Source organism: Patiria miniata, unplaced genomic scaffold (assembly GCF_015706575.1).
Source record: "Patiria miniata isolate m_02_andy unplaced genomic scaffold, ASM1570657v1 HiC_scaffold_16, whole genome shotgun sequence".
Taxonomy (NCBI): domain Eukaryota; kingdom Metazoa; phylum Echinodermata; class Asteroidea; order Valvatida; family Asterinidae; genus Patiria; species Patiria miniata.
Genome location: NW_024037054.1, coordinates 4,180,264 through 4,197,364, shown reverse-complemented (window position 1 = coordinate 4,197,364; position 17,101 = coordinate 4,180,264). Strand labels below are relative to the sequence as shown.

The 17,101-nt window shown below is 39.8% G+C and overlaps 3 protein-coding genes across 3 annotated transcripts; all 3 read right to left on the bottom strand.

The window, feature by feature from the left end:
* Positions 1–2,666: 2,666 nt before the first annotated feature.
* Positions 2,667–4,456, bottom strand: LOC119722569 (lysophosphatidic acid receptor 6-like). Its single transcript, XM_038192753.1, has one exon. The coding sequence runs from the start codon at positions 4,039–4,041 to the stop codon at positions 2,686–2,688; it is 1,356 nt and encodes a 451-aa protein (XP_038048681.1). The 5' UTR covers positions 4,042–4,456; the 3' UTR covers positions 2,667–2,685.
* Positions 4,457–7,253: 2,797 nt separating this feature from the next.
* On the bottom strand, positions 7,254–8,622 carry LOC119723200 (somatostatin receptor type 2-like). The gene has a single exon (XM_038193760.1). The coding sequence runs from the start codon at positions 8,620–8,622 to the stop codon at positions 7,270–7,272; it is 1,353 nt and encodes a 450-aa protein (XP_038049688.1). The 3' UTR covers positions 7,254–7,269.
* A 5,857-nt stretch (positions 8,623–14,479) lies between these two features.
* On the bottom strand, positions 14,480–15,909 carry LOC119723199 (lysophosphatidic acid receptor 6-like). The gene has a single exon (XM_038193759.1). It carries the CDS (start codon positions 15,836–15,838, stop codon positions 14,480–14,482), a length of 1,359 nt encoding a protein of 452 aa, XP_038049687.1. The 5' UTR covers positions 15,839–15,909.
* Between the last annotated feature and the right edge of the window lie 1,192 nt (positions 15,910–17,101).

Genomic DNA, 17,101 nt, shown 5'->3' with positions numbered 1-17,101 from the left:
AGGCGAGTAAAAAAACCTGCAATAATGCCAAGGCGCCACACTTTCCTCAAAACCAAGTTGAAGTTTTGAACTTTTTATTTCAACCATGTAAGAATGACATACATTCATCAGAAAGCTTGTGTGAAAAAATGAAGTTAATTGCATTAACCATTTGTGAAGCTTTTTACTACGGTACCCGATTTACGTTTTTGTCTATGAGGCAACAGAATTTTGCATAAGGCCTACATGAAAATAAGAATTTTTGTATAATCAAGACCTTGAATGATGGTTATTTGAATCACACGATGATGGGGACGTCCCGTTCGATTTCTAAACCAGGAACCAGAAGCTTTGTTGTTGGGAGCTCTTAAAGTTGATTTTCTCACAAAACTTGCTTTGAAAACCGATAGCATGTTGGGAAAAAAACTTTCACTACTAAAAATATTAAATCGATCTCAACAAGGGGAACTTGTAAGTGCAGCTGGGCCTGCCAAAGGAATGCTTCACTTTCGTATTGTGACAGTTGATTGACTTCAGTTGAAAGGAGTACTTCACTTTCGTAATGTGAAAGTTGATTGACTTCAGTTGGTAGTAACCAGTTCGTCATAACCCGTAGCCCTGTCAACTCTTGAAACTCCTCTGTGCATTGACAAAAGAGGGCGCTATTTACAGAAAGTAACCCCCCCCCCCAGCTACACCACGAAAATATGATGGTTCCTCTATTTCAATGGTTCCCATTTCACACTTATCCTGTAACATTTAAGAATGACTGAGCACCAGGGAAGGCGGGGTTTGTGCAGAATATGCAAGTTTACCTTCACCTACGTGTACCCATCTTGAGGAGGTAGTTGTGCAAGCCCCGCCCCCATGAGCCATATATTATTCAATACACCAAACACTACTTGATATTTTATCGAACGTCAGCTCTAATATCCTCCACCTCCTTCCTTTTCGGTCAGAAAATTGAGTGGAATAAATTGTTTTATCAATGTTGGGATATTTCACCTTTAAAGATTTCAGGTAGCAAGGGTGTGTTAAAGGGAATATACAATAATTTGCGTTCAGAAAAAGTACTATTTTTTAAGAAAAAACTTGTAACTAATAACAATGTAACAGAAAGGCTTTCTTGGAGATCTTTCTTTAATTCTGTTATCAGCGTTACAAATGCACTTAATTCAGGGGGAACCCATAGAAAGCAAGTATTGTGATAACAAAGGAAACACACAAAATAACAGCATGGATGATACAGTGTGTTTAATACCATTACAATCTCTGTACAAATGTAATACATTTCTTTTCATTTTTACATGGAAACAAGTGTGAGTTCTATGGTTTTATGTACAGTTTAATTTACAGATACATTGTACATGTAATGATCAAGAGTGTTGAGACTTATTTTTGTTTACATTTGAAAATTGTTGCTTTGTGGAAATCAAAAATGTAGTTGTAAAAGGAGTTAAATTATTTCTTTAAAACAAAGTATGCCTAGCCTCCCCCAACATAAAAACTGACGTGCTGCAAATGCCAGTATTTCTAATTTGCGTTTCTAAACAATAATTTACTATGCAGCTTTTGGAAGTTATAGAAACTTTTGGAAGAGAGGATTGCATTATTGGCTGTATCGGCAAACATGACGAAACAGCCTTTGTTTTCGTTAAGAATTTTTTTCTCTTCTTTTTCTTTCTTTTTCAGTCATTTGTTTGTTTCCGGCACTTTGGGCACTAAAATCAATCTGATTGCCTTTATACTTGGCACACAAGAGATACTTAGAGACCAACACCTGCAGATACATGTATGTGTCGAACATTGATGTCATCATGAGGTCATCGCGTGTCACGTGACATCACATTATAGGTGAATATTTTGAAGGCCTATGTGTACAGAACTACAGGTCCAATTGGGTTGAAAGTTGGTTTGTACCTAGACCGGGGTGTGTTATAGATGAAAAAATAAATTGACTTCATGGTGACGTCATCATGGGTCAAGTGACATCACGTTTAAGATGAATATATTTAATCTTTGAAAATCAAGATAAAATTAACCGTGAGAGATCTGAACATGACTTTTTTTGGAATTGATAGAATAATCCTTGGTCTTCATTTTTGATAGTACGTGCAAAATCATGTGACACTTCCTTCCAGTTAAAACTGGATGTGCTTTGTAATTTAAAATTGGTAAAAGATGTGCAAACTTGCTTTCAACGATGTATGCTCTGGTTAAGTTTTTCTTTCCAAAAAAAATTAACGGTGATGTCATAAAATGTTAGAGATCGTTCTAGCGGAAGGTTGTTATAGATGATAATAGATGAAAATTGATGTGATGTCATCATGACGTCATCACGTGACATGTGACATCATAATTCAAAGCCAATGAGAATGTAATCACATATTTACATGCCACTATATATTATAAACAGAACTACACATTTTTCCTCATCATCAGTCTCCAAATCCAGCTAGGGGACGTTGAGCCACCCACTCCAACCGATCAGTCGAGGTGAGCCACAGGTCAGGGCTGACAGAGTATGGTCAGCCTCAAGCTGTCCCACCCAGGTTCCTGGATGGAACTCATACTTGATACCTTCCATGTCACATATATATGTCACAAAAAAAGTTGCGGAATCAACTGTTTGTCCAGAACATAAGTCTAGGTTTTTTTTCTTATCTCTTTTTTTTTTTGGGGGGGGTGTAGTTTTGCTTTTGGATCCTATGATCTGATCCGATCAGCAGGATCTGTTCTTGGTAATGTCTGCAGAGGGATATTGTTTGTTGGTACTTGCTGCCTCTTTCTGCAGCAGAAGGCTTGCTTAAAGGCCTTCCTGTACCTTCCACTACCAGCATTGAATATGACTGAATTAATGGAAGAGTTCATGACTCTGAGGCAAGCAGCCATGAAATTCAACCCCCATTTCACATCCTCATTTACATCCACTTCTTTCCTGCTATGGGATAAAATTACAATTAGGGCACATATAGCTTGAGGCAGAAGACAGACAAATACCACGGCTGTGTTGATGCCAAGTATCAGAGTTACTCTTCGTAGATGTTTTGACGGACCACGGATCTGATCACCAGTTGGATTTGGTGCATGCAGTCCCTTAATAAGGAGCATATTGAAAGTGACTGTGAGGATCGAACTCAACATGAATGCACAGAAAAACATGTAATGTAAAACCAGACTCAAAGTGCCCAAAGTTGCATCATCATTATTCCCAAACACCCACACATTACCTGATAGATGTTTATACTTTTCTTCAGTTGGCCAAACAAGACATTTAAATAATGGTACATTAAATCGTAGAAACTGAGAAACGAAATAAATCAAATTCAAGGAAAAAGACAGAAACCATATGCAAACTGCTGCACGTATTGCCCGTCGCTTCAGATTGAGATTACGGTGTTGGAAAGGGTGACAAATGGCAAAATATCTATCATACGACAGCAGTGTTACAAAGGCTATAGATGAAATAACACCCACATCCCCAGTGTACGCTAAGAGAGTAAGAACTGCTTGGGCTGAGTTCCCCAAATATGATACATCCAATTTATTCTGTGTTGTCAAAGCCACACATTGCTCATGAGTGGCCTCTGAAATCAAGACCATCAAATCTGCAACAGCCAAATTAGTCAGATAGAAATTAGTGATATTCCGCATGGAGGGAACTCTGCAAAGGGTAAAGTAAAAAGACAGAATGGATAGGATCCCTAATAGTTTCAGGACAGGCAGGACAAAACCATACAACACAGTCTGAGTACTGGAATACACAAGCTGGTCAGCCTGTGCCGGATTCTTTAAAGCAAGGATTCGCAATGAGTGGTTCAACAGTTTGTATCTTTCATTGCTTGGTACATCAAAGGATTCGTTCATTGGTGCCCAGGGAGATGGTCCCGTTTTATCCCAGATCAGAAGATGGTCCATCTGGGGTATGGAATAGGCCACGGAGCAGTTGTCGCTGTGGTTCTGGAAGACACAGGTGAAGAAGGTACAGACCAGAATGTCCAGCTGAGCAAGGGACTTTGTAGCTTGGGCATAGATGGTGACATTTGCGTAGTACGACGACATGATTGACACAGAGTCTTGCTGCTACCCGCGTCTGTGCAGAAGTGTCAAATACTAGTAAATCCAATTGTTCAGTGTCTTGTACAGATAACGTGGGGCAGAGAAACCCAGCAGAAGTCTGCTCCCTGAATGACGAGCTGAACAAAGAAGTGGTTCGCAGATGACAACGAAATCTAGCGAGACAAGTATGAATGGTGAGGATGACTGGAGGTTTATTCAGCAGCAGTACAGTTGGGAATTACAAGCTAACAGCTTGCCTCTCAAATATGATGCATGGAACAAAGTTTTTTTCAGAAGCACACGCACCAGAAGTACAATTGTAACTAACAACTGCTCACAGGGCCATGTACTTTGGTAAAGTTTACAGTATTGTAGGTTATGACCCAAGATAGTAATGTAGCCACGTCTATCTGGATAGTTTCGACTTCCTATTTGGTAGGAATAAAATTTGAAGCTGCATTCGAAGTCTGTTTTCGAAGACTGAGTTGTCAGATCTAGTGGCCCTCTCAAATCAACGAACAGCAAATGTGACACCAATTGGTCACTGCTTTGTGTTTTCTTGGAGTAAGCAACAGAGGAAGCAAGACATGTCCATAGCATGGGACGTCAATCCCCAGAGAGAAGTGATGGCCCCGTTAACTGGCTGGCTTGGGATGCGAACCGACTTCAAGTTTGATTGCTGGTTTAGTTGTCATTGAGAGAGTACATACATGCATGGACAAGTGTTCCAGGATCAAGGCACCATGCGCTGTGTACTTATAGCAAGTTGGACCAACGACGCACTGTGATGTGGCTGCTCAGGAAATGCACAATGATCTTGAAGAGCAAGTGTTCGATTTAAATACCTTCACAGGTGCACTGCATCGAAACTGACATGTTCATGTATGTATGTGGTCACTTTCACTCTGCAAATTTAACTTGAAGATACAGTGCTTTATAAAAAGAAAAAATCACATGATGATGGGTGGTATTCTTTTTATATCTTAACTTGTTAGCTTCTTTGTTTCGTTCTCTTGGAGTAGATTTTCTCACAAGAACGTTGCCTCAAAACCGATTCCATGCTATTAATAAATTCACACGTTTACAAGCATTAAGACAAATATTGAAAGAAAAATATTGAAAGTACGGCTAGGCCTTTCAATGTGTACTTTTGAATTGTGAAGTTCTTAAAATAAGTCGGTTGAAAGTGTAACCATCTTGAGATTGCTGATCAGTCAATTTTTCATTGTTAAGGGGCCATTCCAAATTTCCGATGTTTTAAAATTTCCAAATTGTTTTGACCTACCCAACCACCCACGCACCCCAATTTTCGATCTTAAACTTTTGATTTTCCATTCAATAAAAAACATAACGAATGTTCATTTCATTGACGGCGGAATGCAGCTGCAGTCCGTATACAGTACCTTTGCAACAACACGTCCCACTTGCATTCCCGTACGTATAAGGAATCCACCTGGAAACACGTACATGTACAACTAGTCCATTCTAAACGGTAATAAAAAGTGTCAGTTCGCTTGAAAAAAAAAAATTTGTCTTGGCGCTTTTCAGACGTGGGGGCGCTGCCATGTTCATAGCATGCATATATACCACGCGCATGCAATATGCATGCAGGTTGCCTAAGTAATCTTGAACACAAGTAGGTTTACTTCGTTGTCACGATTCGCAACTGACACTCGTGGCATGTATTAAGACAAAATGAACGTGGTATCCTGCTCCCGTTGCAAAACGCACTGAATTTAAGCATGCTTTAAGTCTAACTTCACCGGTCCCCATGCATATGGTGCTCTGATGGACGTAATACACGGTACATTGTACATTGTACATGTACCGGATGCATACTGTATCCGTACGGTACAGGCAAAGGGTTTACAAATCGGAACGCAGAGAGTTGATTTGGCAAGTCAAAAGAGCTATTTTCTATCTTTTTAATTGAAAAAAGTGAATTTCGATTAACAAAAATTTCAATAAATCAATTTGACCCACCCATCCACATTTTGGAGAAAAAAACATCAAAATTTAAAAACATCCAAACTTTTGAATGTGCCCCTACAGGACTTTTGTAGAACCACTCTGAAAGTGGCTATAATAAGAGGGCACTGTTTACAATATGAACCAGAAGGAAGTGATGGCTCTTACATTTCACTGGTTCCCATTCACCACTTCTCATTCATTAGCACTAAAGAATCCTTGCATACCAATGAACCCAGAGTTATTATGAATATGGCAAAGATGGTGATAATGTTCCCTCCCCTAACAAAATGGAGCAGTTATGCAAGCCCCTCTCCCACGAGCCATCTATGTTTCAATACACCATATCCAGTTGCAAATTATATGGTTACCAGCCCTTCCCCTGCAACTCTTTCATTTTAGGTCAGAAAATTGGATGGGAACAATTTTCAAGTTGAGTTATCGATGTTGGAATAGTTCAGCTTTCAAGATTTGGGGTAGCGGCGATGTGTTAAGGCCCAACAGATAACCCTTGGAGGTGGTACTGTGTGTATTTATTTGAAAATTCCCCCTTACAGGGTTGGTGGAGAAAGGGCCGGTGGGTAGGGAGGCAGTAACAGATCTAGAGAGGGGAGGGGGTGGGGGCAGAAGGGGTGGGGGCTGGGGTGTTGCAACTCCCCAATTCAGTCGCCAACTAATAAAACTAATGAAATGGGGTCAAAATAATATACAGAGAGCTGAAGTTCCTAAATTTGTTCTGGAATTGGCTTAGAATGCAGGAGAAGATATTGTAGATAAAAAAAATCCAGTGGGGACCCCCCCCCCCCCCCCCCCCCCGAATCAACCCACCCCTCAAGTCTCCTGTATAACGTCTGATATGTCTAGACATGCAGATATATGCAAGCCGTGCGCCAGCCAATTGGACTTGATTTTACTAAATCGTAACGTCATTTCATTCCCAAATCAGGACTAAATGGTTTGATTGGTCAATTCGAATGCAGTGTTTTGTAATGCAACAACAGCTGGGTGCATAACACGTAACATGATACTGAGTGCGTGACAGGTTTTTTCTAATCAATTGTCTATGACGCGCAACATGTGAATGACTGATATTAGAAAGACCCGATATTAGAAAGCGCCTGCTGATTGGTCAAAATCTTGGAGGTCAAATGGCGGGGTCTTGCCTAATTAATCAGTGAATCTGCTCACATATCATAGACCATGCCATAGTATATTATATAGACTACTATTTTTTTTTGGGGGGGGGAGTTTTGCCTTTGGATCCTATGATCTGATCCTATCAGCAGGATCTGCTCTTGGTAATGTCTGCAGAGGGATATTGATCGTTGGTACTTGCTGCCTCTTTCTGCAGCAGAAGGCTTGCTTAAAGGCCTTCCTGTACCTTCCACTACTTGCATTGAATAGGACTGAATTAATGGAAGAGTTCATGAGTCTGAGGCAAGCAATCATCAGATTCAACTTCCTTTTCACACCATCATTTACATTCACTTCTTCCCTGGTTTCCACTAAAATTACAATTAGGCTATATATAGCTTGGGGCAGAAAACAAACAAATACCACGGCTGTGTTGATGCCAAGTATCAGAGTAACTCTTTGTTGATGTTTTGACGGACCACTGATCTGATCACCGGTTGGATTTGGTGCATGCAGTCCCTTAATTAGGAGGATATTGAAAGTGACTGTGAGGACCAAACTCAACATGAATACACAGAAAAGCATGCAATTTGAAACCAGATTCAAAGTGAGCACAGTTGCATTATTAGTCACAAGCATCTGCACATTACCTGATAGATGTTTATACTTTTTTTCAGCTGGCCAAACAAGACATTTGATTGGTGGTACATTAAAGGCCAGAATCCGATAAAAGAAATCACTCAAATTCATGGAAAAAGACAGTACCCATATGCAAACTGCTGCTCGTATTGCCCGTCGCTTCAGATTGAGATTACGGTGTTGGAAAGGGTAACAAATGGCAAAATATCTATCATAAGACAGCAGTGTTACAAAGGCTATAGATGAAATAACACCCACTTTGCGTGTGTACACTACGAGAGTAAGAACTGCTTGGGCTGAGTTCCCCAAATATGATGCATCCAATTCAGTTTGTGTTGTCAAAGCCACACATTGCTCATGGGTGGCCGCTGAAATCAAGACCATCAAATCTGCAACAGCCAAATTAGTCAGATAGAAATTAGTGATATTCCGCATGGAGGCAACTCTGCAAAGGGTGAAGAAAAAAGACAGAATGGATAGGATCCCTAGTAGTTGAAGGACAGGCAGGACAAAACCATACAACACAGTCTCAGCACTGGAATACACATACTGGTCAGCCTCTGCCGGATTCTTAAAAGCAACGATTCGCAACGAGTGGTTCAACAGTTTGTATCTTTCATTGCTTGGTACATCAAAGGATTCGTTCATCGGTGCCCAGGGAGATGGTCCCGTTTCATCCCAGATCAGTGGATGATCCATCTGGGGAATGGAATAGGCCACGGAGCAGTTGTCACTGTGGTTCTGGAAGACACAGGTGAAGAAGGTACAGACCAGAATGTCCAGCTGAGCAAGGGACGTTGCAGCTTGGGCATAGACGGTGACATTTTCATGGTACAACCGCATGATGGACACAGAGTCTGCCTGCTTGTATGTAGCCTTTTGCAGTGTCTAGTATGTGATTGTTCAGTGTCTTGTACAGATAACGTGGGGTGGAGAAACACAGCAGAAATTTGCTCGCTGGATGGATAGCTGAACAACAGATTGGTTTGAAGATGACGACGAAATCAAGCAAGACAAGTTTGACTGCAGGATACCTGCAAGTTTGTTCAGCAGCAAGGCAGTTTGCCTCTCAAAAAGTACACCGAAAACTAAACTTTGTACAAGTACATGAAGTAACATCTAAAATAAAAGTTGCTGTTCCACAGTACAGTTTCAGATAGTTTCTCACCAAAGACTTCTGTAGCCAGTGTTCTGTGTATTTCACTGCTTCCAATTCAATAGGAAAAAGAATTGGAGTCTGAATTAGAACTATTTGTCCTCTTAAGTCAATTTATAGACAGCCAATGTGAAGCAAAGTTTTCACCCATTCATGGTTTGGAGTAGACAACAGCAAGGGCTGTCCATAATACATTCGGCTAATTTTGCATCGAGATCTGATGGCTCCGGTTAACTGGACAGCCTGAGATGAGTACTGTCAAGTTTGATTGCTGGTTGACTTGAAACGGAGAGAGTGCATAAGCGTTACAGGCTCAAGGTGCAGTGAACACCATGCATTGTTGAGTTCGGACTTTGGAACAGTGATGTACTGTGATGAGGCTGGTGAGAAAATGCAAAATGATCTTGACGATCAAATTTTCCATTTAAATACTTTCATTGGCGCATCACATCGAAACTGACATACTTGCGGTTAATTTCCCTCTACAAAGTTAACTTGAACCTAGAGTGCTTAACTTAAAATGACCAAATGCCAAATCAAAACTGACAAGCAACTTTCACCCTGATTATGTTGTATATAACAAATTTCAAACATGTGACTTTTCTTGGTTTTGTATTTGTTTGCTCTTAGAATTGATTTTTTGTTTTTATCAAGAAAGTTGCCTCAAAACCGAAACCTTGTTATTTACATATAAATTCGCATGTTAGCAAACATGTGGCTTTTCTTGGTTTTGTATTTGTGTGCTCTAAGAATTGATTTTTGTTTTTTATCAAAAAAGTTGTCTCAAAACTGATACCTCGTTATTTACATATAAATTCACATGTTAGCATTCAGATAAATATTTAAAGTACAGCTACCGGTAGGCCTTTCACTTTGCACTTCTGTATTGTGCAAGTTCATGAAATAAGTTGGTCAACAATTTAACCAAATTGATCAATAAAGTCTGTTTTCATTAAATATTGTAGAACTACTGTACATGGCCCCTTCGCAGAGGTAGCCTTATGCAACAATTTTTGATTGACAGCTCAGGTCACCAGCCTCCATTCATTGATTCTAGTTAGACACGCCCACCACAGACCACAAACTGACTCTTGAGAATTGCCAGTCCACAGTCTACTATACAGGGTGGCCCCCAATGGCATACTCCCACTACCTTGAGACTCAAACCACCTGTACCAATGGATGGAGAATCTTCTTAGAAGAAATATGATACCATGATCTCCTGATTCGGTCCAGTAGTTTTTGCTGCAGATCCAATACTGTGAAGCACACATCTTTCATGGGGGTATTATTATACAAATATTGAGTGGCTCAGCGTGGAATGGGAGGAATATTATCACAAGGTAATATCTGGACTTTTCTGTTTCAGGAGGCAAAGCTGCGTGAAATGGAAAAGTCCAGATTTTACCGAGCTATGAAATTCCTCCCACTTCACAATTCCTCCAAATTTCAAGTTCCTAAGTAAAGTATTTCTCAAGTTATCGTGCTGACAAGAGTTAACCTAACCAAAACATAACACACACACAGACATACATGTTTGTGTATGGTGTAAATCGAGACTTTTCTTTTGTTCTTCTTCCCAAAAGTGTGACTATAAAAAAGGCATTGAAGAAAAACTTCGGGCTCTAGAAAAATATTGGACCACTTTCAAGGCATTCTACAAATCTCGCAACAGTTTTAATCATTTAACCCCAAGTCATGAAGACTGCCAACTCTGCGTCCAAGACCAAGAGCTGTACTTCCAAGTCCAAGAATTTTACCTTTTAGACCGATACGTTGAAATCCTTTAGACCAACACAGAGACCAAAACCAAACTATGAAAAATGAAGACCTACATGTACATAAACTGATTGCAGTTGGACTTTAATTAATGGATGAATGATCATTGCTCAAGCCCATAAAGTATCACATTAACCCTCCTATGCAAACATACATTCTGTGTCATGCTGTCCTTTCAGTCAAAATCAATCAAGTGACTGTTTTCAACAGTTAAGAGCTCCCAGCCTACATAGTAAAGCAGGATTGACTGGCTGTGACTGTTTATGTATTAAACTTGGTACAGCTATGCTTTGACTGTAGCTGATTGATAAGCCAGTTGTGCCTACCACTTGTCTGCTTTTGTCTACTGTCTGAATTTGACTGGCACAGTGCTTGCTTGAAATACGATATGACTGTAGGTGGCTAGCCTGTGTAAAAGGCACAGGAGAAGTGGATTCATTTTTGTTGACTGCTTGTGACTATTTAGACAGCAGGAGGGTTAATGGATGTATGATCATCGCGCATAAAGTATCACAATGAATACAATTAGACTGCAGTTGCACTAGCAACTGTGTCGAACTACAATGTATGACTAATACAAAATGCATCACCATGTGAAATTAATGGCTACTTATTGAGATCATCAAATTAGTTTTTATCCAGCTGAAGCTTCCAAGTTCTCCTACAGGGCGAGTAAAAACAACTGCAACAATGCAAAAGAGCCAATGTTTTTTTCCAAACTAACTTGAAGTTTTGAACTTTTTTAACCTTGTAAGAATGACATGTTCATTAGTAATCATTTGTGGAAAAATGAAGTTAATCGCATTTACCATTTGCCTTTTGTGAACCTTTTTACTGCGGTCTATGAGGCATCAGAATTCTGCATGAGGCCTACATGAAAATTGAATGATGGTTATTTGAATCACATGATGATGGGGACGTCCCGTTTGATTTCTAAACCAGGAACCAGAAGTTTCATTGTTGGGAGCTCTTAAAGTTGATTTTCTCACAAAACTTGCTTTGAAAACGATAGCATGTTGGAAAAACTTTCACTATTAAAAAGTATTAAGTCTCCTAAACAAGGGAAACAATTGGAAGTGCAGCTAGGCCTGCAATCACGTAGGAATGCTTCACTTTCATATTGTGAAAGTTGATTGACTTCAGTTGAAAGAACTACTTCACTTTCGTAATGTGAAAGTTGATTGACTTCAGTTGGTAGTAACCAGTTTGTCATAGCCCGTAGCTCTGTCAACTCATTAAACTCCTCTGTGCATTAACTAAAGAGGGCGCTACTTACAGAAAGTAACACCCCCCCCCCCCCTAGCTACGCCACAAGCATATGATGGTTCCTCTATTTCAATGGTTCCCATTTCACACTTATCTTGTGACATTAAAGAATGACTGAACACCAGGGAAGGCGGGGTTTGTGCAGAATATGCTAATTTTCCCTCACCTATGTGTACCCATCTTGAGGAGGTAGTTGTGCAAACCCTTCCCCCCATGAGCCACCTATCATTCAATACACCAAATACTACTGGATATTTTATCGAACATCAGCTCTACTTTCCTCCACCTCCTTCCTTTTAGGTCAGAAAATTGAGAGGGATGAATTGTTAAGTGTTTTATCAATATTGGGATATTTTAGCTTTGAGCTTTGGGGTAGCAAGGATGTTGAGCCCTAACAGAAAACAATTTGATGTGCTACTCTGTCTTTACATTACAAATTTCCCCCTTACAGGGCGGGGCAGAGGGGGAAAGAAAGGGGACATGATATTCACCATTGTATATTCATTTTTCATTCATAAATACCTAAGACAATTTACCCATTCCTATTGGTCTTTAACACTTTTCCAGTGTCACATGGAATTTGGACTCCTATGGAAATCCGGTGCCTTTTAGTTTTATTGGTTGGACGTTCACAATCCTCATGTAGGAATGCACAATACACTACCAGTGTGTCAGTATTTCATAGTCTTAAATTCACAATGCACCGGCACAGCTGCGTTTTGTGCCACCTCATGCCATTTCCATATAAGGAGTTGTTTATGATGATTCGTGAAAGAGACATAATATAGCTAGAGGGGTGTCCCAAAAAACATGAAGTAAACTTGTTGAACAAAATCGTTGGAAATATTTAATTTTTCTCTTGTTTTGACTTTTGGAACGAAAAGTTATGATCTTTTGATCGAAAAGGTATGTATGAATGGGAATAAATATGTGTTTGGCCGGTATTAAACACTATGTTCATGACCGGTTGGAGTCTATATGCTGATAATGACCCGAGCCGAATATCAATATCCAGACTCCAACTGGTCTGGAGTGTTTAAAACCGTCCAACAAAAATCATTTAACTAATGAAAATGTCACAGAAAGGCTTTATTGGAGATCTTTCTTACATTATGTTACCAGCATTATTTTTCTTGGAGATCTAATTATATTACTAGCATTCATGGCATTACCAATGCAATAAATTCAGGGGGAACCCATAGAAAACAAGGATTGTATAAAACAAGAACAAGTCCCAAAGTGGAATAACAATGGAAACAGCATGGAAGATACAGTAAGTTTAATACCATTACAATCTTAGTACAAATGTAATACATTTCCTTTTCAATTTACATGGAAACAACTGTCAGTAATATCTGTCTCTGCCGGTAGTTCTATGTACAGTGTCATTTACAGACATGTGACAATCAGAAGAGTGTTTAGACTTAATTTATTTTTACATTGGAAATCTGTTGATTTGTGGAAATCAAAATGCAGTGGTAGAAGGAGTTGAGTTATTTCTTTAAAACAAAGTAAGCCATGCCTCCCCCAACACAAAACTGACATCAACGAATACCAGTGTTTCTCATTGGTGTTTCTCAACAATAAATACATTTCTATTCAGCTTTTGGAAGTTAAAGAAACTTTTGGAAGAGAGGATTTAGTGCTGAAACTAATCCTCCAGGTTCGGTTCGGTTCGGTTCATATCGGATTTTTTTCCTCGAACATCGGTTCGGATTAGAAGTACTTGTACAATGTACATCTGTACATTGAAAATCGTGTATACATACATTATGTACATGTACGTTTGCGGGATCGCGCTTTTAGTCGGCTTTTAAAAAGTCACCATTTCGCTCAAGTCAGTGTGTTACTCTCGGTCCCCTACAAAAAGCGCAACGAAATCCTTTGTGTAAATCGGCATTTAGAAAATCACGCACTGGCATCGACTTCTTGCACTACGGTTGCGGTAACAAAATACATGAACATGTGCCACAACAGCGCGTGTTATCAAAAAGGGGTTTCTCCAATACATGCAATACCACATCGTGAGCAATACCAGTAACCCCTCTAGCTTGTACGAATGCGCTCTGTCTATTTTGGGGGTCTTTTTATTTATTGAACGATGCAGTGATTTTACTTACCACACGCGACTTGCATTATGTACACATGGTCTACACTATAGCAATGCTACGTTGTACCGATTATGCACACCGAAGACGGACAATCGCGGAGTTTAGCCCACCAAACAATGAAGATGAATATAGTGACTTGTTAACACTGTGAATTCAATCATCCGTGCATTTCATTTTTGCCCTTTCATTGCAAGCGTTAGCATTTCTAGCACTATCAAAAAAAGTAAATTTCCCAAACTTCTAAACCGACAATTTCGGTTCGGTTCAGTTCGGTTCGGAATGCCATGTTTGGCTTTTTTTAGTTCGATTTGAGGTTTGGCTGCAGCACTATGAGGATAACATTATTACTGTTCTTTTCTCTCTAGGAGGGAAGTTTGGCCTTTGGATCCTATGATCTGATCCGATCAGCAGGATCTGCTCTTGGTAATGTCTGCAGAGGGATATTGTTCGTTGGTACTTGCTGCCTCTTTCTGCAGCAGAAGGCTTGCTTGAAGGCCTTCCTGTACCTTCCACTACCAGCATTGAATATGACTGAATTAATGGAAGAGTTGATGACTCTGAGGCAAAGAGTCATCAAATTCGACCCCCATTTCACATCATCACTTACATTCACTTCTTCCCTGCTTTGCGATAAACTTGCAATTAGGGCCAATATACATGTAGCTTGAGGCAGAAAACAGACAAATACCACGGCTGTGTTGATGCCAAGTATCAGAGTAACTCTTCGTAGATGTTTTGACGGACCTCGGATCTGATCACCAGTTGGATTTGGTGCATGCAGTCCCTTAATAAGGAGCATATTGAAAGTGACTGTGAGGATCAAACTCAACATGAATACACAGAAAAACATGTAATTTCCAACCATATTCAAAGTGTGCATAGTTTCATCATCATTAAAAAACAATTGCACATTACCTGATAGATGTTTATACTTTTCTTCAGTTGGCCAAACAAGACATTTGAATGGTGGTACATTCCAGGCCAGAAATTGACAAAAGAAAGCAATCAAATTCATGAAAAAAGACAGAAACCATATGCAAACTGCTGCTCGTATTGCCCGTCGCTTTAGATTGAGATTACGGTGTTGGAAAGGGTGACAAATGGCAAAATATCTATCATAAGACAGCAGTGTTACAAAGGCTATAGATGAAATAACACCCACATCCCAAGTGTACATTAAGAGAGTAAGAACTGCTTGGGCTGAGTTCCCCAAATATGATACATCCAATTCAATTTGTGTTGTCAAAGCCACACATTGCTGATGAGTGGACGCTGAAATCAAGACCATCAAATCTGCAACTGCCAAATTAGTCAGATAGAAATTAGTTACTTTACGCATGGAGGCAACTCTGCAAAGGGTAAAGAAAAAAGACAGAATGGATAGGATCCCTAGCAGTTTGAGGACAGGCAGGACAAAACCATACAATACAGTCTGAGCATTGGAATACACATGCTTGTCAGCCTCTGCCGGATTCTTAAAAGCAACGATTCGCAACGAGTGGTTCAACAGTTTGTATCTTTCATTGCTTGGTACATCAAAGGATTCGTTCATCGGTGCCCAGGGAGATGGTCCCGTTTCATCCCAGATCAGTAGATGGTCCATCAGGGGTGGGGAATAGGCCACGGAGCAGTTGTCGCTGTGGTTCTGGAAGACACAGGTGAAGAAGGTACAGACCAGAATGTCCAGCTGAGCAAGGGACGTTGCAGCTTGGGCATAGACGGTGACATTTTCATGGTACAACCACATGATTGACACAGAGTCTTCCTGCTTGTGTATAGCTTTTTGCAGCTTTTATAACAGTAGATGTGATGGTTCAGTGTCTTGTACAGATAACGTGGGGTGGAGAAACACAGCAAAAATGTGCTCGCTGGATGGACAGCTGAACAACAGATTGTTTCGCAGATGATGACAATCAAGGAAGACAAGTTTGATTGCAGGTTTGTTCAGCTTTGTACAAGTACATGAAGTAACATCTAAAATAGAAGTTGCTGTTCCACAATACAGTTTCAGAAAGTTCTCCACCAAAGACTTTTGTAGCCACTGTTCTGTGTATTTCACTGCTTCCAATTTAAAAGGAAAAAGAACTGGAGTCTGTACAAGAACTATTTGTCCTCTTAAGTCAATTTATTGACAGCTAATGTGATGCAAAGTTGTCACCCGATCATGTTATGGAGTCGGCAACAGCAAGGGCTGTCCATAATACATGCGGCCAATTGTGCTCGGAGATCTGATGGCTCCGGTTAACTGGATGGCCTGAGATGAGAACTGATGTCAAGTTTGATTGCCGGTTCACTTGAAACGGAGAGATTGCATAAGCGTTACAGGCTCAAGGTGCAGTGAACACCATGCATTGTTGGGTTCAGACTTTGGAACAGTGATGTACTGTGATGAGGCTGGTGAGAAAATGCAAAATGATCTTGACGTTCAAATTTTCCATTTAAATACTCTCATTGGCGCAACACATCGTAACTGACATACTTGCAGTCACTTTCCCTCTACGAAGTTAACTTGAACATAAAGTGCTTAACTTAAAAAACCAAATGCCAAATCAAAACTGACAAAGCAACTTTCACCCTGATTATGTTGTTTATAAAAAATTCAAACATGTGGCTTTTCTTGGCTTTGTATTTGTTTGCTCTTAGAATTGATTTTTAGTTTTTATCAAGAAAGTTGCCTCAAAACCGATACCTTGTTATTTACATATAAATTTGCGTGTTAGCAAACATGTGGCTTTTCTTGGTTTTGTATTTGTGTGCTCTAAGAATTGATTTTGGTTTTTTATCACAAAAAGTTGTCTCAAAACCGATACCTCGTTATTTACATATAAATTCACATGTTAGCATTCAGATAAATATTTAAAATACAGCTACCGGTAGGCCTTTCACTTTGCACTTCTGTATTGTGCAAGTTCATGAAATAAGTTGGTCAACAATTTAACCAAATTAGGATCACTGATCAATAAGGTCTGTTTTCATTAAATATTGTAGAACTACTCTGTACATGGCCCCT

What these genes read in the sequence shown, in the direction of transcription:
- LOC119722569 (XM_038192753.1), bottom strand. Translation starts at nt 4,041, where the DNA reads ATGTCGTCGTACTACGCAAATGTCACCATCTATGCCCAAGCTACAAAG.
- LOC119723200 (XM_038193760.1), bottom strand. Translation starts at nt 8,622, where the DNA reads ATGCGGTTGTACCATGAAAATGTCACCGTCTATGCCCAAGCTGCAACG.
- LOC119723199 (XM_038193759.1), bottom strand. Translation starts at nt 15,838, where the DNA reads ATGTGGTTGTACCATGAAAATGTCACCGTCTATGCCCAAGCTGCAACG.